Raw genomic sequence first — 17,966 nt, 5'->3', positions numbered from 1 at the left:
GATTCTGACCAGCTCCAAATGCAGTATTTGCATTTTCAGTGCCACACCAATTTGAATTCAGTACTGCCTAAACACAAAGCAGCAGCTGATTAAAAAAAAAACCCATAAGTCAAATGATAAAGCTACATAGTTTAGTACATTAAAACAAAAACAAGGACAATGGTATTCGTATAAAGTTCCAAAAATATACAGAGGGGGAAAAAAATCACTGTACACAACTCTGAGGTTGTTAAGGTGATCGGAGAGACTGAACAGTGCAAGACATGCTTTTCCAGTTACAAGCTCAAAACAGAAGTGCAAAAGAAATTAAAGCTTTGTCTGAAGTGATTTACCTTTTTGGATAACTGTAGAATATTGTCATCAGTGTTACAGAGAAATTTCCAACCCCACCCCGAACACATACACATAACATAGTTGAAGTTTTTCCAGAATACAGAATTTCATTCAAACATGTCCCCCTGAGCTTGGATATTCTGGGGACAATTTGATACTGATTAAATGTTGGCCTGTGAATCAAATGATTTCAGTTCTCCAGCTCTGCCTAACTGTACCTGTGATTTACAAGCAGTAAGAGAGGGAGAGCACCTAGGTTCAAACTCGCCTGTGTGAGACCACATCATTGTCAGAAAGCAGATGTTAAGCTATGGCTGAGGAACAAAGAAATTGCTTTATAGGTCTCTGCTCTCTCCCAGAGTTCAGAACAACTTCAGGCAAGTGCTTTTGGTAGGCTAAGCTGCACATGCATATATCCATGCAAATGTGGAATATGGCTCCCAAGATCAACATCCAGGGGGTGTGCATGTGAAGACCAGACAGAGGCCTTTCCTTTTAAGTTTACAAAAATACATAGCCAATACTGTAGCTTAAGAAGTCAGTGTTACTTGTTACAGAGACCCCCAAAAAGTATTAACTAGTTTTCAGACATTCCAGACAAGGTCACTTTTAACAAAAAAAGTTCAAGTCCTCTAAACCAAGATTTTACAAATGGATCTTTGCTTCAAGTGAACAGGACATTTGTTTTTATGCTTAACTTTTTAATCAGTTAAGACTGAATTTATTTAAGGTTTTTATTCAAACATATGCATAAACACAAATAAGTTTACTTTAAACACATCGGCACAAAAAAAAGTTAACCTTTCGAAACATAACAGAGCAGGTCTGGTTAGTATGTAACTGTTGCAAATCTGAAAGGTTTTGTGCATTAGGCCCACCCATACAGAAAGCAGGGGAAAAGTCTCAATGAAAGAAAATTACTGTTCAAGTCTAAGTGTTGTTTTGAAGAACCAGCAGCCTAAGTGACACCATGAAGCTAGTCACAAACAAGCAGACCTGCTTGGGCTACTAAAGATAAGTGTATCCTCCTGAAAGTGTTGTTTACTCCAAAGTTATTTTCTGTTTCGAAGGCGTTTAGATTTCCTAGGACAGTCTGTGGATTCAACCGTCTTCCTCCGTTTTCTAGGAGATTGTTCATTTGAGCCAGACCCTGAAGAATTTCCTACTGTGCTCTCCATCACATCTCGCAGCTTGCGTTCAAGCTCAGCCAGTCGGGCATTCTGTTCACCTATGATTTGGGTTTGCTCAAGCAGTTTCTGATCTTGATCTTGGAGTTGTTTCTGTTGCTCTTGCACCTTGATGCGAAGCTCTGAGATTTCACGCTTTAGCGATGTCAAGCCTGTACCATTTGCTCTTATTTGCTGCTGGAGTTTAGTGACTTCCTGTCTTGAAGGGTTCTGCTTGGAGAATAGCTGCATTGTTGTCAGTGCAGCAGAAGGTCCTGGAACTTCAGAGAAAATTGCAATTAATCCTCTACAACTTTAAGACACAAATTGTGTCCCAGTTTTCATATTTTACTTATCCCTACTCCCCAAACATAAATCTGAATACTGGTTGCAAGTTAGGTGAACATGTCAAGAGATTTACAGTCACAAAGGCAGGCTTAGAAAATTGGGGGTGTTCAGCCTGAAGAGAAGCTGTGTGGAGACCTCATAGCAGCTTTCAAGTATTTGAAGATGCTGGAAAGGGACTCTTCATCAGGGATTGTAGCAACAGGACAAGGAGTAGTGCGTTAAAGCTTACACAGAGGAGATTCAGGTTAGATATAAGGAAGAAGTTCTTTACCATGAGAGTGGTCAGGCACTGGAACAGCTTTCCAAAGAAGTGGTAAATGCTCCATCCCTGGCAGTGTTCAAGGCCCGGCTGGACAGAGCCTTGGGTTACATGGTCTAGTGCGAGGTGTCCCTCCCCATGGCTAGATGAACTTAAGGTCCTTTCCAAACCTAACCATTCTATGGTTTAAGTGTATGCACATGGCATCCCAGAGCACAGTTAGCTTAATTTAAAATATGTAAGATTCTCAGTAGTGTGAAAAACAGCTCATCATTAATTTTCTGTATATAAGCTGCCTTCCCTTCACTGTATCAAAAATTACATAAAGACATCATCTAGACTTAGTGTTAACAGATGTTAGGCCCAAACCCAACATGTCTATAAATTATTTATTACAAAATAGTCATAATAAATAAATATATTTCAATGGAGGAATAAAACTGTGCTGTCTTAGTTGTAGACAACTAAAGCTCTAAAATTTTGTGATTTGGGGCTTAACAAGACACTACACTTGCACTTTTTGGATTAACATGTTTTACTTTCCATCCCTTAGAACAACTCTTCCTAGTTTCTCATTCTAGTTTCTGGGTCTGAAAATCCTGATTTTACTAAAGATTCTGCAAATTGAGGACACTAAAAGCTACAGAATAAATTTTATCTATCATATAGGTACCTATCACTTTATTATAAAAAAAGTTTATCACTTTATCATAACAGGTATCTATCATTTAATCCTAAGAGTCATCTACCATGATCATAAGAGGCATCTATTGCCTTATCTATCATTAGAGGCATCTATCGCTTCATCTGTCATTAAAGGCATCTGTCGCTTCATCTATCCTTAGAGGCTTCTATCACTTTATCCAACAAGGAGGCACCTATCACTTTATCAATTCTAAGAGCCATCTATTGCTATTGTAAGAGGAATCTACCACTTTATTATCAGTGGCATCTACCGCTTTATCTATTGTTGAGGCATCTATTACCTTATCTACCATTATAAGCATCTATCACTTTATCATTAGAAGCATCTATCAATTTATGTACCATAAGAGGCATCTATTGCTTTATCTTTTATAACAGGTGTCCATCACTATTACTTTATAATATGAGGCATCTATCCTTTTATCTATCATATACGTGTCCATCACTTTATCATAAGAAACATCTACCACTTTACCAATCCTAAGACATCTATCTCTTCATCTGCCATTAGAGACATCTTCTGCTTTATCTATCATTACAAGCATCTATCGCCTCATCTATCCAAAAAGACATCTACCAGTTTATCTATCACAGAGGCATCCACCGTTTCCTCTGTCATAACAGGTGTCTATCACTTTAACTATCGTGAAAGGTGTCTGTTACTTTAGCCATCCTAAGAGGCTTCTATGCCTTTATTTATCATATAGGTGTCCATCACTTTATTATAAGAGCTATCTATCACTTTATCAACCCTAAAAGCCACCTATCACTTTATCAATCCTAAGAGGCATCTATCGTTATCATTAGTGGCATCAGTTTATCATAAGAGGAATCTATCACTTTATCATAAGAGGAATCTATCACTTTATCACAGAGGCATCTATCGCTTTATCTATCACAGAAGCATCCGTTATGTTATCATCATAGAGATATTTATCACATTATCTATCAGAGACACCTATCACTATCTTAAGAGGCATCTACCGCTTTATATATCATTGAGGCATCTATTGCTTTATCTATCACTATAGGCATCTATCTCCACCAATCCTAAGAGACATCCATCACCACATCTATCGTTAGAAGCATCAGTTTATCATAAGTGAAATCTAACACTTTAATTAAAGACATCTATCACTTCACCAATCATTAGAGGCATCTATCACATTATCTATCATAGAGACATCTATCAATTTATCATCAGAGGCATCTATCACTTTACCTATCATTAGAGGCATCTATTACTTCATCAGTCATAAAAGGTATCTATCACTTTATGAAGAGACATCAATCATTTCACCTATCATAGAGGTATCTATCACTTTGTCTATTATAGAGGCATCTTATCACTTTATCAATTATGGAGGCATCTATCACTTTATCAATCCTAACAGCCATCTACTACTTTATCAATCCTAAGAGGCATCTACTGCTTTATGTATCATTGACACATCTATAGACTAATCTATCATTATAGGCATTTATCTCTTTATCTATCATTAGAGACAACTATCACCCTATCATCAGAGGCATCGCTTTACCGTAAGAGGCATCTGTTGCTTTATCTATCTAACAGGTATCTATTGCTTTATCTTTTGTAACAGGTGTCCATCACTATCATAAGAGGTATCTATTACTTTTATCAACTCTGAGAAGCATCTATCATTATAATTAGAGTCATCAACCACCTTATCTATCATTACAGGCATCTATCACTTAATCTACCATAGTCATCTATAGCTTTATGTTTTGTAATGCCTGTCCATTTTATCATAAGAAGTATCCATCACTTTATCATAAGAAGTATCTATCCTTTATCTATCTTATGCCTGTCCATCACTTTATTAATCCTGAGTCATCTATCACTTTATCAACCCTTAGAGCTATCTACTCTGCTCTCTTGAGACCTCACTTGGAGTACTGTGTACAGTTCTGGTGTTCTCAATATAAAAAGGACATGGAGCTGTTGGAGCAAGTCCAGAAGAGGGCCACAAGGAGGATAAGAGAGGTGGAGCACCTCCTGTATGAAGACAGACTGAGAAAGTTGGGGCTGTTCAGCCTAGAGTAGAGAAGCTGCGTGGAGACCTCATAGCAGCCTTCCAGTGTTCAAAGGGGGCTACGAAGATGCTGGGGAGGGACTCTTCATTAGGGACTGTAGTGACAGGACAAGGGCTGATGGCTTCAAACTTAAACAGGGGAAGTTTAGGTTAGATATAAGAAGTTCTTTACTGTGAGGGTGGTGAGGCACTGAAAAGGGTTACCCAAGGAAGTTGTAAATGTACCACCTCTGGCAGTGTTCAAGGCCAGCTTGGACAGAGCCTTGGGCGACATGGGTCAGTGCAAGGTGTCCCTACCCATGGCAGAGGAGTTGAAACTAGATGATCTTGGGATCCTTTCCAACCCTAACCATTCTGATTCTGTCTATTGCTATCATTAAGAGAAATCTATCACCTTATCACAAGAATCATCTATCACCTTATGTGTCATTAGAGGCATCTATCACTTTATGTTGTCATAACAGGCGTCCATCACTTTATCATAAGAGGCATCTGTCACTTTTTTGTGGCTTGAAACTTAACAAGATACTACTGTTTAACTTACTTTTTGAAGGAACAGGTTTTACTTTCCATCATTTAAAACAATGCTGCCTAAATCTTAAAACCAGACTGGATTTATTGCGTGGGGCCTTGGTTCTAGCAAACTTCCTGCAAATCAAGGAGACTAAGACTTATGTTATCATTTCTGTCACTTTATCTGCTATACAGTCTCTATAACTTAATTGTAAGAGGTGTTTAGCACTATCTTTTGTAAAAGATATCTCGTTATCTGTGAGAGACAGCTATCACTTTATCTGTTGTAATGGTCTCTATCATTTTATGTATGATAAAAGGTGTTCATCATTTTAACTATTGTAAAATGGTCTTATCACGTTATCATAAGAGATATCCATCACTTTATTGTAAATGTTTTTATCACACATAAAAGGCATCTATCACTTTATCGTAAGAGGCATCTATTACTTTATTTTACTTATTATTACTTTATATTACTTATGATTACTTCATTTTTATTTATCTATCATGTATTATTTTATTACATATTACGTTTGTAATTCATTGTAAAATTTATTTTATTACATATTACTTATGTATCACAAGAGGCATTTATCACTACCTATTACTATATCGCTTTATCTATCGTACAAGGTGTCTGTCACTTTATCACAGGGTATTCTATCACTTTATCATAAAAGGTACATTTCATTTTATCACACAAGGTGTCTTTCACTTTACTCTTCCAGTAGTGTCCTGTGCAAGTAAGATGCAATTTTTAAGTGCTGCACAGAGAGTACAGTATGGAGCAGCCTACAGGAACATCCTTTTCCTCCTGTTAGGATGCCAGCATAGTTATCATTATGTACCACTCAAGGGTCGCCATTAAGGGGGTTTTGCTCCTCCCTCAACACAAGAGAGGTATTCTTATGCAACATGAAGCCTTGGCCTTGAAAAGCTGACTGACATCAACTAAGGTTTTGGGTAATCTTCCTCAACTGAGAGACTCAATGGACTTCAGGTATAACTAACAGGATATAACTGAGAGGTGGTATACAAACTGATAGCTAGAAGATGAACAGGACATCCCAGAAACAATAAGCAGCTCCTACAGTCAAGCCTGTTGTTTTTACTTAAGATGTAAATATTTTTCATTTATGTTATCTTTTCAGAAAATTAATTTTACAGTCCTCAAGAAACATGAGGATATTCAGCACAGGGAAAATAATGTGGGTACTAACCTTTTGCTTTTGGCCATTATAAGAGACAACTACCTTAGACTTTGGTTCAGAAAAGCTCTGGAAAGTGTGACAGAGTACATGAAGGACCAATTTAACTGGTTATTTATAGACTGTTATTTGAATTGCCTTTTTATGATTGCCTGTAAGTGTTTGCATGTTAGTGTATACATCAGTGCTCCAGGAAAGTAAAAAAAAGAAGCACATACAAGGATGTTCTAGCCCTTATGTGCTACAGCAGCTTAGGTTAATTCCTTTGCTGATTGTCCTGAAAATAAAAGGCATCAAGTTGTCGTCTCATGTGCCAAATTTCAACCAAGTGCCAGCGATAGTGTCTCATTCATTGGTGGCACAAAAGCGTTTGTGTCATGAATACACACTATGCAGAATTCTAACATACATTCAAGTGACTGTTCTTTTGGTAGTACAAAGGCTCCTTAAATTTCAAAGCAAATGAATTTCAGTTAGCATTCCTAAGAAACAAATGTCATCAATGTTTATGTAATAAAGCTCACATTTAAGGGAGGGAGCTTTGAAAAGATGCAGTGCTGTAATTTTTAACAGAAGAACAAAATAGATGTTACATTGGAATTAATACCTGGGGCAGTTCCTATCAGCCGTCCTGATACATCTGACCCAGGCATCTTTCTTTTCAGTATTGGAACAATCTTCTCATCAAAATATTCCATAGCCATGGAGGAAATGTCCCTTAGTTCTTGGAGAACTTCATGAGCTCTCTGAGGAGCTCTTGTAGAGTTTACATATCTTAGCACACGATAAATTTCATCTATTACCTAAAACATTTAAGAAGAATTAGGATTTTATGGTAAAAGCAAGATTATTTCAGACCATTTTAGAAGGCATATTTAGGGGCTTTTACTACATAACTATTGCATACACCGTGTGCTCAGTTCTAGGTCAGCTTTTTGAAATGAAGTGCTGTTTGTGACATATCAGAGAAGCTCTTCACTTGATCTGTCATAACTCTCTTCAAATTCACAGAATGAGGCTCATTGTGTGAAATGTCGTTTCACTACATCTATACTTGACTTATATAATCTATACTCAGTAGAGCATAGTAATTTCTTTCTGGAGCACCTGAAGCGAGTCACTTCCCCAGTAAGTTATGAAACACCTGAACAGAGTAGCAAGAATTATGTTAGTGTGAACCAATGCAAATATTTATCTGAGTCCACTTGCATACACCCAGAATATTCCAAATTTTGATTAAGTCCAAAATATATTACTTTACAAAATACCAATCCACTACTGGCAGAGAACATAAGCACTCTCTTAATATGTTTGAAAAGCAAGCCCTTCTGGTAGGAGAGAGAGACAAAAGGTGTCTTGCTAATCTATGAATTATAGCATGAGGCTGTAAGATAGGTCAATATAGGAGTGCTGGTCTCTTAGTACCAACTAAGACAACTACTGACACTGGGCTAAGAATGGTTGAAGAATCTCCTGAACAGCACAGATATTAAGGACTTAGAATCATAGGCAATGATCTTCTGTTGCATCTTCTGTTGCATCTTCTGTTTTAATAAGGAAGCTTAGCTAAAAACTTGCAAAATCTAGACAAAAGTCTCATCACACAATGAGCTTACCAAAGACTTATCTAATTTAACCCACTCTACATCCCGTTAGCAACAACATCCTTGAAGCGTCCTCAACAGAAAATGTTTCAGCAGCAGTCTGATATCACCAGGAATCCTCACACAGTATGCCAAACCTCAAATCAGGATTCACATATTCTAACACAGACAGTTCCTGACAGTTCTGTGGCAGCTTCATGCAAACAAAATTTCAAGGGGGAACTAGACTGTAAGTGAACTCTGAGCCTTGAATCTATTGACAGAGTAAGCTCATACACTAAGTAAGTAATACACACATACCCCCTTTTTAGCCATTGTATCAGAATACAAACAAGGTCCTTATGACTCGGGACACACAAGGGAAATGGCTGGCAAGCTCACTTGCTCAACACCTGCACACCCCAGGTCTAGCTGAGTATTGACTTTCTGTCTACTCTTCACAAAAGTAAGGCAATATTTCTTTTAAGTATTCTATTTATCTCGTGAGAATCAAGGACTTAAGTTTAACATTACATTACATTTTTAAAAATACATGGCATATATAAAAATAAAGTGAAATAAGCATATCTTAAATGATAATGATTTAAAATTAACACCAAGAGTATCAAGAAATCAAGTTATCCTCTCATCAAGACAAAAATACATTTCATGTCAACAGTCTATCCCACTGTACTGGAGAAATGCCTGCCATGCTTCACCTGAATCCAACACCTAAGTTCTCCACTCAGCCCAGTGCAATTCCATTATCTGCCCATGAACAATTAATACCATCCGCCATGTCCAAATGGAAAGATCAATGAATAGAGCATTAGGCTAATGTTCACAGATCTTGTTTCAACCCTGAGCTGTAGCAGTCCTCCTCAGATTATGATTTTGTCAATTCCCCTGAGCAATTCCATTATCACATCTTATAAACCAGTGCTATCTCTGATGTACATCTTCCTTACATAATTTATATTTTATGTTGAGTTATTATTCTGAAACACTGGAATTGTTCAGTAGTAGTCACATTTAGCACACTTTTAGCACATTAACACTAATTTCACCTACTGTACAAAAAATACCCCATCCACTGCAATACTGCACAATATTTCCCCATACTAAATACCTTAATTCAAATAATATGAAGTACTCAAATCCTTAAGAAAGGTGCCTAGAATCTTCCTGACTGTGTGCCTAGTGTTATGTGTAGTCCAAATTACTGCATCTTCTGATGACTTGGGCTCCAGCCATTTTGTGGAATTAAAATTGAGAATTAAACCCTACATATCATGTGTTTCTTGTAAAAGGTTGTATTAAGATACATATGCCACAATTCACACATCAGAATTAAGAGATAACCTAAAGGAAAATTGAAATCAAGCTTAAAATCATTAATATTTAGATACAGTCAGGTTCATTCGTTCCAGACTGTTATAGCAGAGCACTGGGTTGTGTGTTTGCTTGCAAGTTATGAAACACAGTTTCATATACACATTACATAAGTTTGTCCCAGCTGTCCCAAGTTAAGTTATACAACCGTATTTTTTAAACACTGATATACATTCACTTAATAAAGCATGTTTTACCTTTCCAGGTATGAAGCAACAGAGATTGGAATCCACATACTTCATGAAAGTCATATTTAACAGAGAGAGCCTTGTTTCTACAGCAGCAAGGATGTCTGCATGACGTGCTAATGAATGGTTTCTTCTTTCTGATTCCCGTCTAGAAGACAGACCATTAAGTGACACAGATTTAACAATGAGTCAACGAAATGAAACAGTAAAATCACTCCAGTTAACTTCACCTGTAAAACCCTCTGAGGTTTGAAAATGTAACCACTAACATTAGTTCTGTCTGTATTGAAATAACCTGCTGTGGATTAAGAGCCAGCTAGTAATAGCATACCACACTGAGACAGAATTTGTTCTCTAAATAATCACCTTATGTGATCCATAAACTCTGTATGTAATTTAGGACTATTTAAAAACAAACTTTCACTATTAACAAGCAGTAGACACTAAGTCCGTGTGAATATTTTTATCCTCCCATATTCCTACAGTTAATACTTCAATGCAGCTGACAAATTTAATATATTAATAGGGCTTGCTACAAAATTGAGGTTGAGATGTAAGTTATTTTGACAAAGGATCTCTACAATAAACAGTCTCTTCACTCTGAGAAATCTGACAGGACACAGCAGTAGCTACACTTAATTCTTCATAAGGAGGAGAAAAAAACATTGCTTTAACTGAGAAACTAGCTCCCAGTAATGCTCACATGTCAAACTTCACTCCCTTTCCCTGTTTAATCCTTGACACTGAAAAAAAAAATTGCTGTTTTTTTCAAGCAGTCATAGATAAATCATAAAGAAAGGGAGTCAGTCCTGAAAAAGAATGGCATTCATTCATTTCTAGGAGTCCTTGCTTGATTTGCCAGAAGAGGAAAGTAGCACATATCTATTCTTTTCTATGTTTAAAATACCACAGACACTTTCCAATATTCCTGCACATAGTATACGACAACTTACATTCATCCACACCATTATTCTCTAACTGGATCTTAGGTCAAGGTGCTTTTGGGAAAAAAAAACCCAACAAAAATTAAATAAAACTAACCGTGACTCAATTTTTCAATATATGAATTAGCCAGCAACAAATTCCTTTCTGATACTCTGCTTAAAAGAATCTAGCACATTTAAATATAAGTACAGTTTTAACTGGTACGTACCTTGGAAGCTGAGCTTTAACCTGCTTTTGACACAAGTTGTGGTATCTTTCCACTTTCAAAAATCCCTGATTTAACATCCTCTGGCAAACCAAGTCCATTCGCTTGCAAACCTGGATTTAAGTAAAAAGAAAATCTTCATGCTCAATTAAGGCTACAAGTCACTTTTACTATTACCTTATCCATACTTGCTGGGTGGAGGATGATCAGGGGCCTGGAGCACCTCCTGTATGAAGACAGGCTGAGAAAGTTGGGACTGTTCAGCCTGGAGAAGAGAAGGCTGCGTGGAGACCTCATAGCAGCCTTCCAGTATCTGAAGGGGGCCTACAGGGATGCTGGTGAGGGACTATTCATTAGGGACTGCAGAGATAGGACAAGGGGTAACAGGTTGAAACTTAAACAGCAGAGGTTTAGATTGGATCTAAGGAATAAATTCTTTACTGTAAGGGTGGTGAGGTACTGGAATGGGTTGCCCAGGGAGGTTGTGAATGCTCCATCCCTGGCAGTGTTCAAGGCCAGGTTGGATGAAGCCTTGGGTGATATGGTTTAGTGTGAAGTGTCCCTGCCCATGGCAAGGGGGCTGGAACTACATGATCTTAAGGTCCTTTCCAACCCTAACTGTTCTATGATTCTATGATTCTCTTATTGTTTTTTTTTCTTACATTTCAAGAAGCAGAAACTGTAGTTAAGCTTGAGGAATCATCATCTCTAAAAAGGCTCTCTTACAAGGATACTCTAAAAAAAGGCAGCTATGTTGCATGCAGTTCAGAATCTCTGATATCACTATCTCCTGATATTGCTTAACAAGAGACAGGAGGCTGGATACCACTCATATATAAGCAGATACCATTTTAATGGAAGTTGCAAATGCCTGTACCTGGCTTTTAACATTGTCTCCAGAGTGATTCTGGTAAATCAAGTTAATGTTTTGTAGTCTCAAAAAAGAATCTTTTAAAAGCAAGAAATCATGATGGGTTTCCTTCAGCATTTAAGGCTTATGTTTTTGAAGATAGCTACAATTAAATTTGAACATTTATGCAATACACTGCACTTGAAACAAGATTCCTCTGTGTATAATGTATTTTCCTCTCTGTTTAACAGATTTCTTTATTTACCATGTTGGGTACCAACATGCCTCATTTTTTTTCAACAGATGCAGGGATAAAAGACATTAATAGCTGCAAAAAAAACCCAAACAACAAAAACCAACCCTCAATAAACTGCTACATTTAAACCTTTGCCATATAACGAGTTACGAGACAAAGCCAACTTCTCCAAAAGTTTAAAGCAACTGCAATTCAGGTCTGAAGATAAATGAGGTTAGTGAACCAACTACCCTTTGAAATTGTTTCTATTGAGTTTCTTTGTGGTTTTGGTTTTTGGGTTGGTTTTTACTGAAGCGCACAACTCCCACAGTGACCCCACTTTCTAATGGATTAGCTTTGGCTTTTTTTTTTTTTTAATAAACATTCCATAAACTACATACTTCATAATTTTAAAGTTTATGAAAGTTTATACCTTGAGGTATAAACAGAAAAAGACAGAGATTAGGCCATCCACTTCCTTCCTTGAGGAAGAAGATTCTCACTTCTCCCAGAAAAGCCTAAAATTATTTTCTGTCTATATAGAAGGCACTACCGAAAGTTCTACCTTCAGTGAGTCTTCTAGTCACAGCTAGTATAAATTCTGTGATAAAGAGCTGACCATTTTCAAACAGATCTGTGCTAATGGACCTTTAAGCAATTGCCGTGAATCCATCTGTGCTCCTTTGTCTTAGACCTTCCTTGTCAACAGCCAAAGGAGAAGAATGAGACAGGCTAACTATAGAAGCACAGTCTCAGCACTCTCTCCCACGTTCACTGAATCAGCTAAAGCATCTCCAGAGTATAAACAATAATGCTGGCCCTTCAACTACAGAAAGAAGGAAATTGTCATGTTCCTTTTGAGGTTTTAGCTGTATTAGGGATGCCTTGACCTGTTACCATTTTGAGTACAGTACTTCACAGCATACTTGTAGTACTAATGCTGTCAACCCCCTGAATCAGGAACTAGCACCCACACAAGGGCTCTGTTAGCTATGCAACTGTTCAGCCCAAAAAAGAAAACAATCCTCAATACATTATTAAGTACAAATTCTGAGGAATCAGTAGTTTTAACCATGTGCATACTGACATCTGGTGGCAGTGCTGAAGGCCTCCCACATCCAAGATACCAAGTCCCAGTGGGTAATACGAAATGCACTACATTTTTAACCACTGGGTATTTTTATTGTTCTTAATGCTGTGTAATGCAAGCAAATGGGTAATGCTTTGCTCCCATTTCTGGACATTACCCATATTTGTGTCCATAATCAGTCTAGAAGCCAAACACTAAACAGGTAACAGGTACCATCAAAAACTGAATGTTTGTCTGTAATTTATTTTATCAATCATCTCTTAATTCTCAACTGGTTCATGGTTCATCATTTAAGCTATACAACATCTATATTTCTAGGAAGAATATACCTCTTTTAGTAAACAAACTAACTGACACAATCTACTAAGTGACTGCTACCAGCTTCCCTTCCCTCAAGCATGTCTTACTTCTTCCAAGCTTGACTTGGGATCAAAACAGAGATAAAAATATCCCAATGTATTTAGATTCAATATATGTTTTTCTCCTTAGAGGCTACACAGACAAAGTGTTTCATAATGCCTTTCTAGGGTAAAATATAAGTGATAAAATGTTGATGACTTCAACAAGAAGCTTTAAAACAGAAATGCTCATAAATACAGATTTATAGCAACTAAGGGAAGATGAAATCCATGCTGTCCAAAGGCTCTCAGTCCTTATTTGTGCTCTGCAGAAAAGAAGTACAAGTTAGCTGAAGAATCTAGGACACTTCTGAAGTGTGTCAGAATCCATAACCTTCTCCTCAGAGTGTTCATGGAAAGAGTGTGTAGACTGGTTTTAATTATGCTTGCTGTAGTAATAGCCTCAATGGAAGTGTATTTCCAAGCTCAGACATGCGAGTGGAATAAAAACTGAATATAAAAAAAAATCATTATTATCCACTGAGGTAAAAATTCCAAAGCTTCTTTAAGTCATTAAAAAAAATCCAAGTAAAAGAAGCCTTCAAAAGCTGGAATAGGGCCGGCTTCCATACCAGTGTGCTAGGCTGCAGCTCATCTAGAACATCACAGCTTCAGACATCAGGATCTTGTGGGTTTTCTGTGTTTCTCTTACAGTAACATATCAGGGGAAGCAGATTAAGTACAAATTCACTCGGATGAAAGCAAAATGCCACTGCTTTTCCCCTCATTCACTTTCTCTGAACAAATTTTGGTAACTCAAGAACTGCATAATTTCAGACAAGGCTGCATTTCAAATACCTATTGTTCAGTCTCCATTAATTTAGATCTACTTCACTGCTTAACCAGCAGTGCTTAATTTGTGTTTTTAAATGCAGTAACACCAGGAAGAGCAAAAAGCATTATGCTCAGGAAAGCAAGTGCTCCTTTGCACAATGAGGGGCCCATGGTCCTGCCTTGCCTTGCCTAACAGCAATCAGCAGCAGGAAATGTTCTTTGCCTTGGCCTTTGGGAACAGAAAAAGGCTTATGGATCTTAAGCTTTAGATTATGCTCCTCATCATGCCCAATATAAACAATAAAGGTTCCTATCTCTATTTTCATTTGAAAACGTTCTAATGTTCTGTCCTCCCACCCAGTCAACTCCCTAGTCTGTCTTCTTGTACACACTCCAGATCTAACACCAGTTCAATTTAAAGATTATTTTTCTTTTATCAGAGAGCTACAGTACTCTAGAAAAAGACAGAGATTAGGACATCCATTTCCTTCCACGCTGGGATACAGAGAATGCATCAAAGGGAGCAGTTTAGGGAATCCACATTTTGTGTCTACAAGTTTGAAAAACCTTCATTTAGGCTGATTGCTGTCCTGGATTGTATCTTCCTACCTTCCTCAAGATGCTCTATCCCAAGCACTGCCACATTTTAAGGGTTAATGAGGCAGATTTTGGACACATTTTTAATATGCATGAGACCTAATTAATTTAATCCCTGTCATTCAACTAATTTGGTCCTGTGAGGTATCTTTCGCAGAATACTACTCATTATAAGATACACCCATTCATCTTTGATAAGCAGCTCAAGTCAGTTCTCATAGCAAAGAGAAAACTACTACTGCAGAAGACAGATCTTCCGAACAGGAATATACAAGCGCCTCCCAAGAGTACTTGTAGCCTTTAAAAATCTGAAAGTGATGAAATTTCATGAAGTTATGCCTGGGCATTGTTATTTTTAAAGGCCACCTTAACTCCGTCAACCTCATCTGGCATTATGCAAAACATCCAGTTTCTTCCTCTCAGTGAGCTGCTAAGAGAACAGGTTTGGTTCTGAATAGCCACACAAAAGCCCTAGCTGATCAGGCTTATGTGGTTATGAGCTGTACTTTTGACTAGGTCAAACCAGAAGGGCTTTGGTTCTCTGTATTACAGCTGGTTAACAAAGACAAGTGTGCTTTCTTCTCAGAAGAATACTCATAATGCCTTCTGATGTGCTTAAGGGAACAGTAAGGAACTGGATGGAGATTAAGTTTCTTGGCTGTTATTGACTCAAAAACTAAAAATAGAGAAAGACCAACTGAATAGTTTCCTTCATTTTACGTCTAGTATTGTTCTCTTTGTGTGTCAAAGTTGGTATTTATCCAATCTGGATTTGCATATTTCTGAAACTTCTGAAACAGGCAGTCATCTGGAAAAATGAACTTGCAGGTGCTACACAAGAGAGCACAGAAATGCTTTATTTTACTTCTCAAGAAGCACTGAGCGCTCAACCAGCTGGTTTAGCCCTCCACCACCACCATCTTTCCTATTCTCAGTTTCACTGCTGACAAAGCATTGCTTACAAACGTTAACTTAGAAAAGAAAGAAACCTTCTACTGACTGGTTACAGCTCCCACGGGTACCACAATTTATAAAATGCAACGGGAAAGTTGCAGCAAAGGGCTGTGCCTAGCACTGCAATACTGACCATGCAACATTAAGCATACCCAAACAGGATACCTACTTCTTTTTGTTCAAATTGGAAGTACTCAAAAGCAGTGGCTGCAATCCAAAATGACAGTGTTACATCTTTTTCACAGCTCTACTACCTACTTTCACAGAAGCAGCAAAGTCTTCAGCAGACTGACAGCATGCTAGAAATATTTAGGTACTGGTGTACTTAGTGCAGTACGAGTAAGAACAGATTTTCTGCTTGAAGAGCTTTCAGTTTAAAGTTACAGTCAAGATGCAACACTTCAGGTTGCTGATCCAGGACACACATAGACTAATTCTCTGCAGAAATATGCTTGCAATATTATCCAGTTTAGGCTAATAAGACTTCTTAAAATAGAAACAGTACATCCAAGTTTCCTGAGCATTACGTAAGCTATGCATTAATTCCCCATTACTTCATTTACAATCTCGTGAGAAATTCCGTAAGATAGCTGCTTATCATGTCATAGTTTACATCAGGCTCCTCAGGCCAGCAGTTAAAGACTGGTACACACTGATCTCCTCATTGACAGCTGCACACTGTTTTTTGGGGTTATTTTTTTCATTTTGAAGTTCAGAGGTAGAAGTAGTATCTTTTATTAGATCTACTACTGCGACTGGAAGAAGCAGGCAGCCTTTCAGGCACACAAGGGCTTTTTTGCATCTTCTTTTTAACTCCACATTGATTTCTACATAAAGCAGACTCTTTGGAGCAGCAGGCTCACCATCTCCTACACTTGTAGGCTTAAGCTCTATACGTAAAAATAAACACAGATGCACGAAACACAATAGACAGGACCCCCAAGGAAAGCAGTCGCCAGGAGAAACAAGCCTCTAGCAGCCCAGTAGCTTCTCGCAGAGGACGACCGGAATGAAAGCAGCAGGGCAAGGTAAAAGACGTTTAGGAAAGCCTGAATGAAGAAGGCACACGCCTACACTCCCATCACCCCCATACCCGAGGCTGGGGGACCACTGGGGAGAAGGAAGAAAGCCCCATCCCACCGGAGACAGCAGCAGCCCTGCGGGGGGCAGCCGGGGCCGCCACCACCTCCCACCGCTGCTCCAGGGCCAGCGGCACCAAGGCAATGGGGAGGCATCCCCCAGCGGGCCCAGGCCCCGGCTGCTGCAAGGCCCTCGCCCCCCGCCCCGCCGCCCCCCGTCCCCTACCAGGCGGAGCTGGCTTATCTCATCGTAGGACAGGAAGCTGAGGATGTTCTCGATCGCCACGATGGGCAACCCCATGAGCGTGTTGCTCTGAGGAGGCAGCTCCATGGGCGCCAGACAGTCGTGAGACTCCGAGACCGTGGGCGGGGAGAGCCGCGCCGAGCCCAGCGAACTGCCTTCCCCCTCCGACACCAGCCGCTCCTCCGGCGCCGCCATCTTCGAGCCCGTCCTTCCTCCACTGTGGGAGGAGAGAAAGCCTTTCTCTGACGACACTTCCGCCCCCGATAGAGCATTCTCCCTCTGTCCCATAGGGGCTTCGGTATTGCCAAGCTGCGGGGCTGTGACACCCGCCGCCAGGCTGAGGGGGAGCCTGGAAGAGAGGCGTGGGGAGCTTCACATTCCGCCCTGTCCCGAGTGGTCGTGACCCTGCCAGGGTTAAAACAACCAGCTGGAAATAAACCTGGTTTGCTGTGCGCAATGGAAGCTCGAGGCTTGCTGTTGTGCGGGTTAAAAGCACAAACAAGGTTTGGTAAACACCTCAGGGCATGTGCCTGGTGCGTTTGTGACAGGAGGTAAGTCCGAGAATGGTTTGGGTTGGAAAGGGACTTAAGGTCATCTAGTTCAGCCCTGTGCCATGGACCAGGACACCTCACAGTAGCATGGTGCCCAAAGCAGTTGGAAGTGCCATGCTGAGCTCCCTGCACCAGCAGCCTGGCCCCATGCACCTGGGGTTTTGTGTTTTTTACTGCTGTGCTATAGAAGAAGAGACACAAGAGTAAGGTGGTTGAGGAAGTTGCAGAAGCTCACGTAGATAGAGGCTGTCCTAAGCAGGAAGGGACCCACTACAAGCATCTAGGCCTG

The 17,966-nt window shown here is 39.2% G+C and overlaps 1 protein-coding gene across 1 annotated transcript; it reads right to left on the bottom strand.

Annotated features, from left to right (window-relative positions):
* Positions 1 to 117: 117 nt before the first annotated feature.
* FBXO28 (F-box protein 28) lies at positions 118 to 17,333 on the bottom strand. Its single transcript, XM_005151871.3, has 5 exons — positions 17,109 to 17,333; positions 10,909 to 11,018; positions 9,765 to 9,903; positions 7,200 to 7,395; positions 118 to 1,780 (listed from the first exon to the last, which is right to left on the bottom strand). The coding sequence occupies exons 1-5, from the start codon at positions 17,319 to 17,321 to the stop codon at positions 1,386 to 1,388; spliced, it is 1,053 nt and encodes a 350-aa protein (XP_005151928.1). The 5' UTR covers positions 17,322 to 17,333; the 3' UTR covers positions 118 to 1,385.
* Positions 17,334 to 17,966: the final 633 nt, after the last annotated feature.

This window comes from Melopsittacus undulatus, chromosome 3 (genome assembly GCF_012275295.1).
Source record: "Melopsittacus undulatus isolate bMelUnd1 chromosome 3, bMelUnd1.mat.Z, whole genome shotgun sequence".
In the NCBI taxonomy this organism is placed as follows: domain Eukaryota; kingdom Metazoa; phylum Chordata; class Aves; order Psittaciformes; family Psittaculidae; genus Melopsittacus; species Melopsittacus undulatus.
Note: the sequence above shows the minus strand (reverse complement) of the source record. Positions and strands in the feature narration are given on the sequence as shown.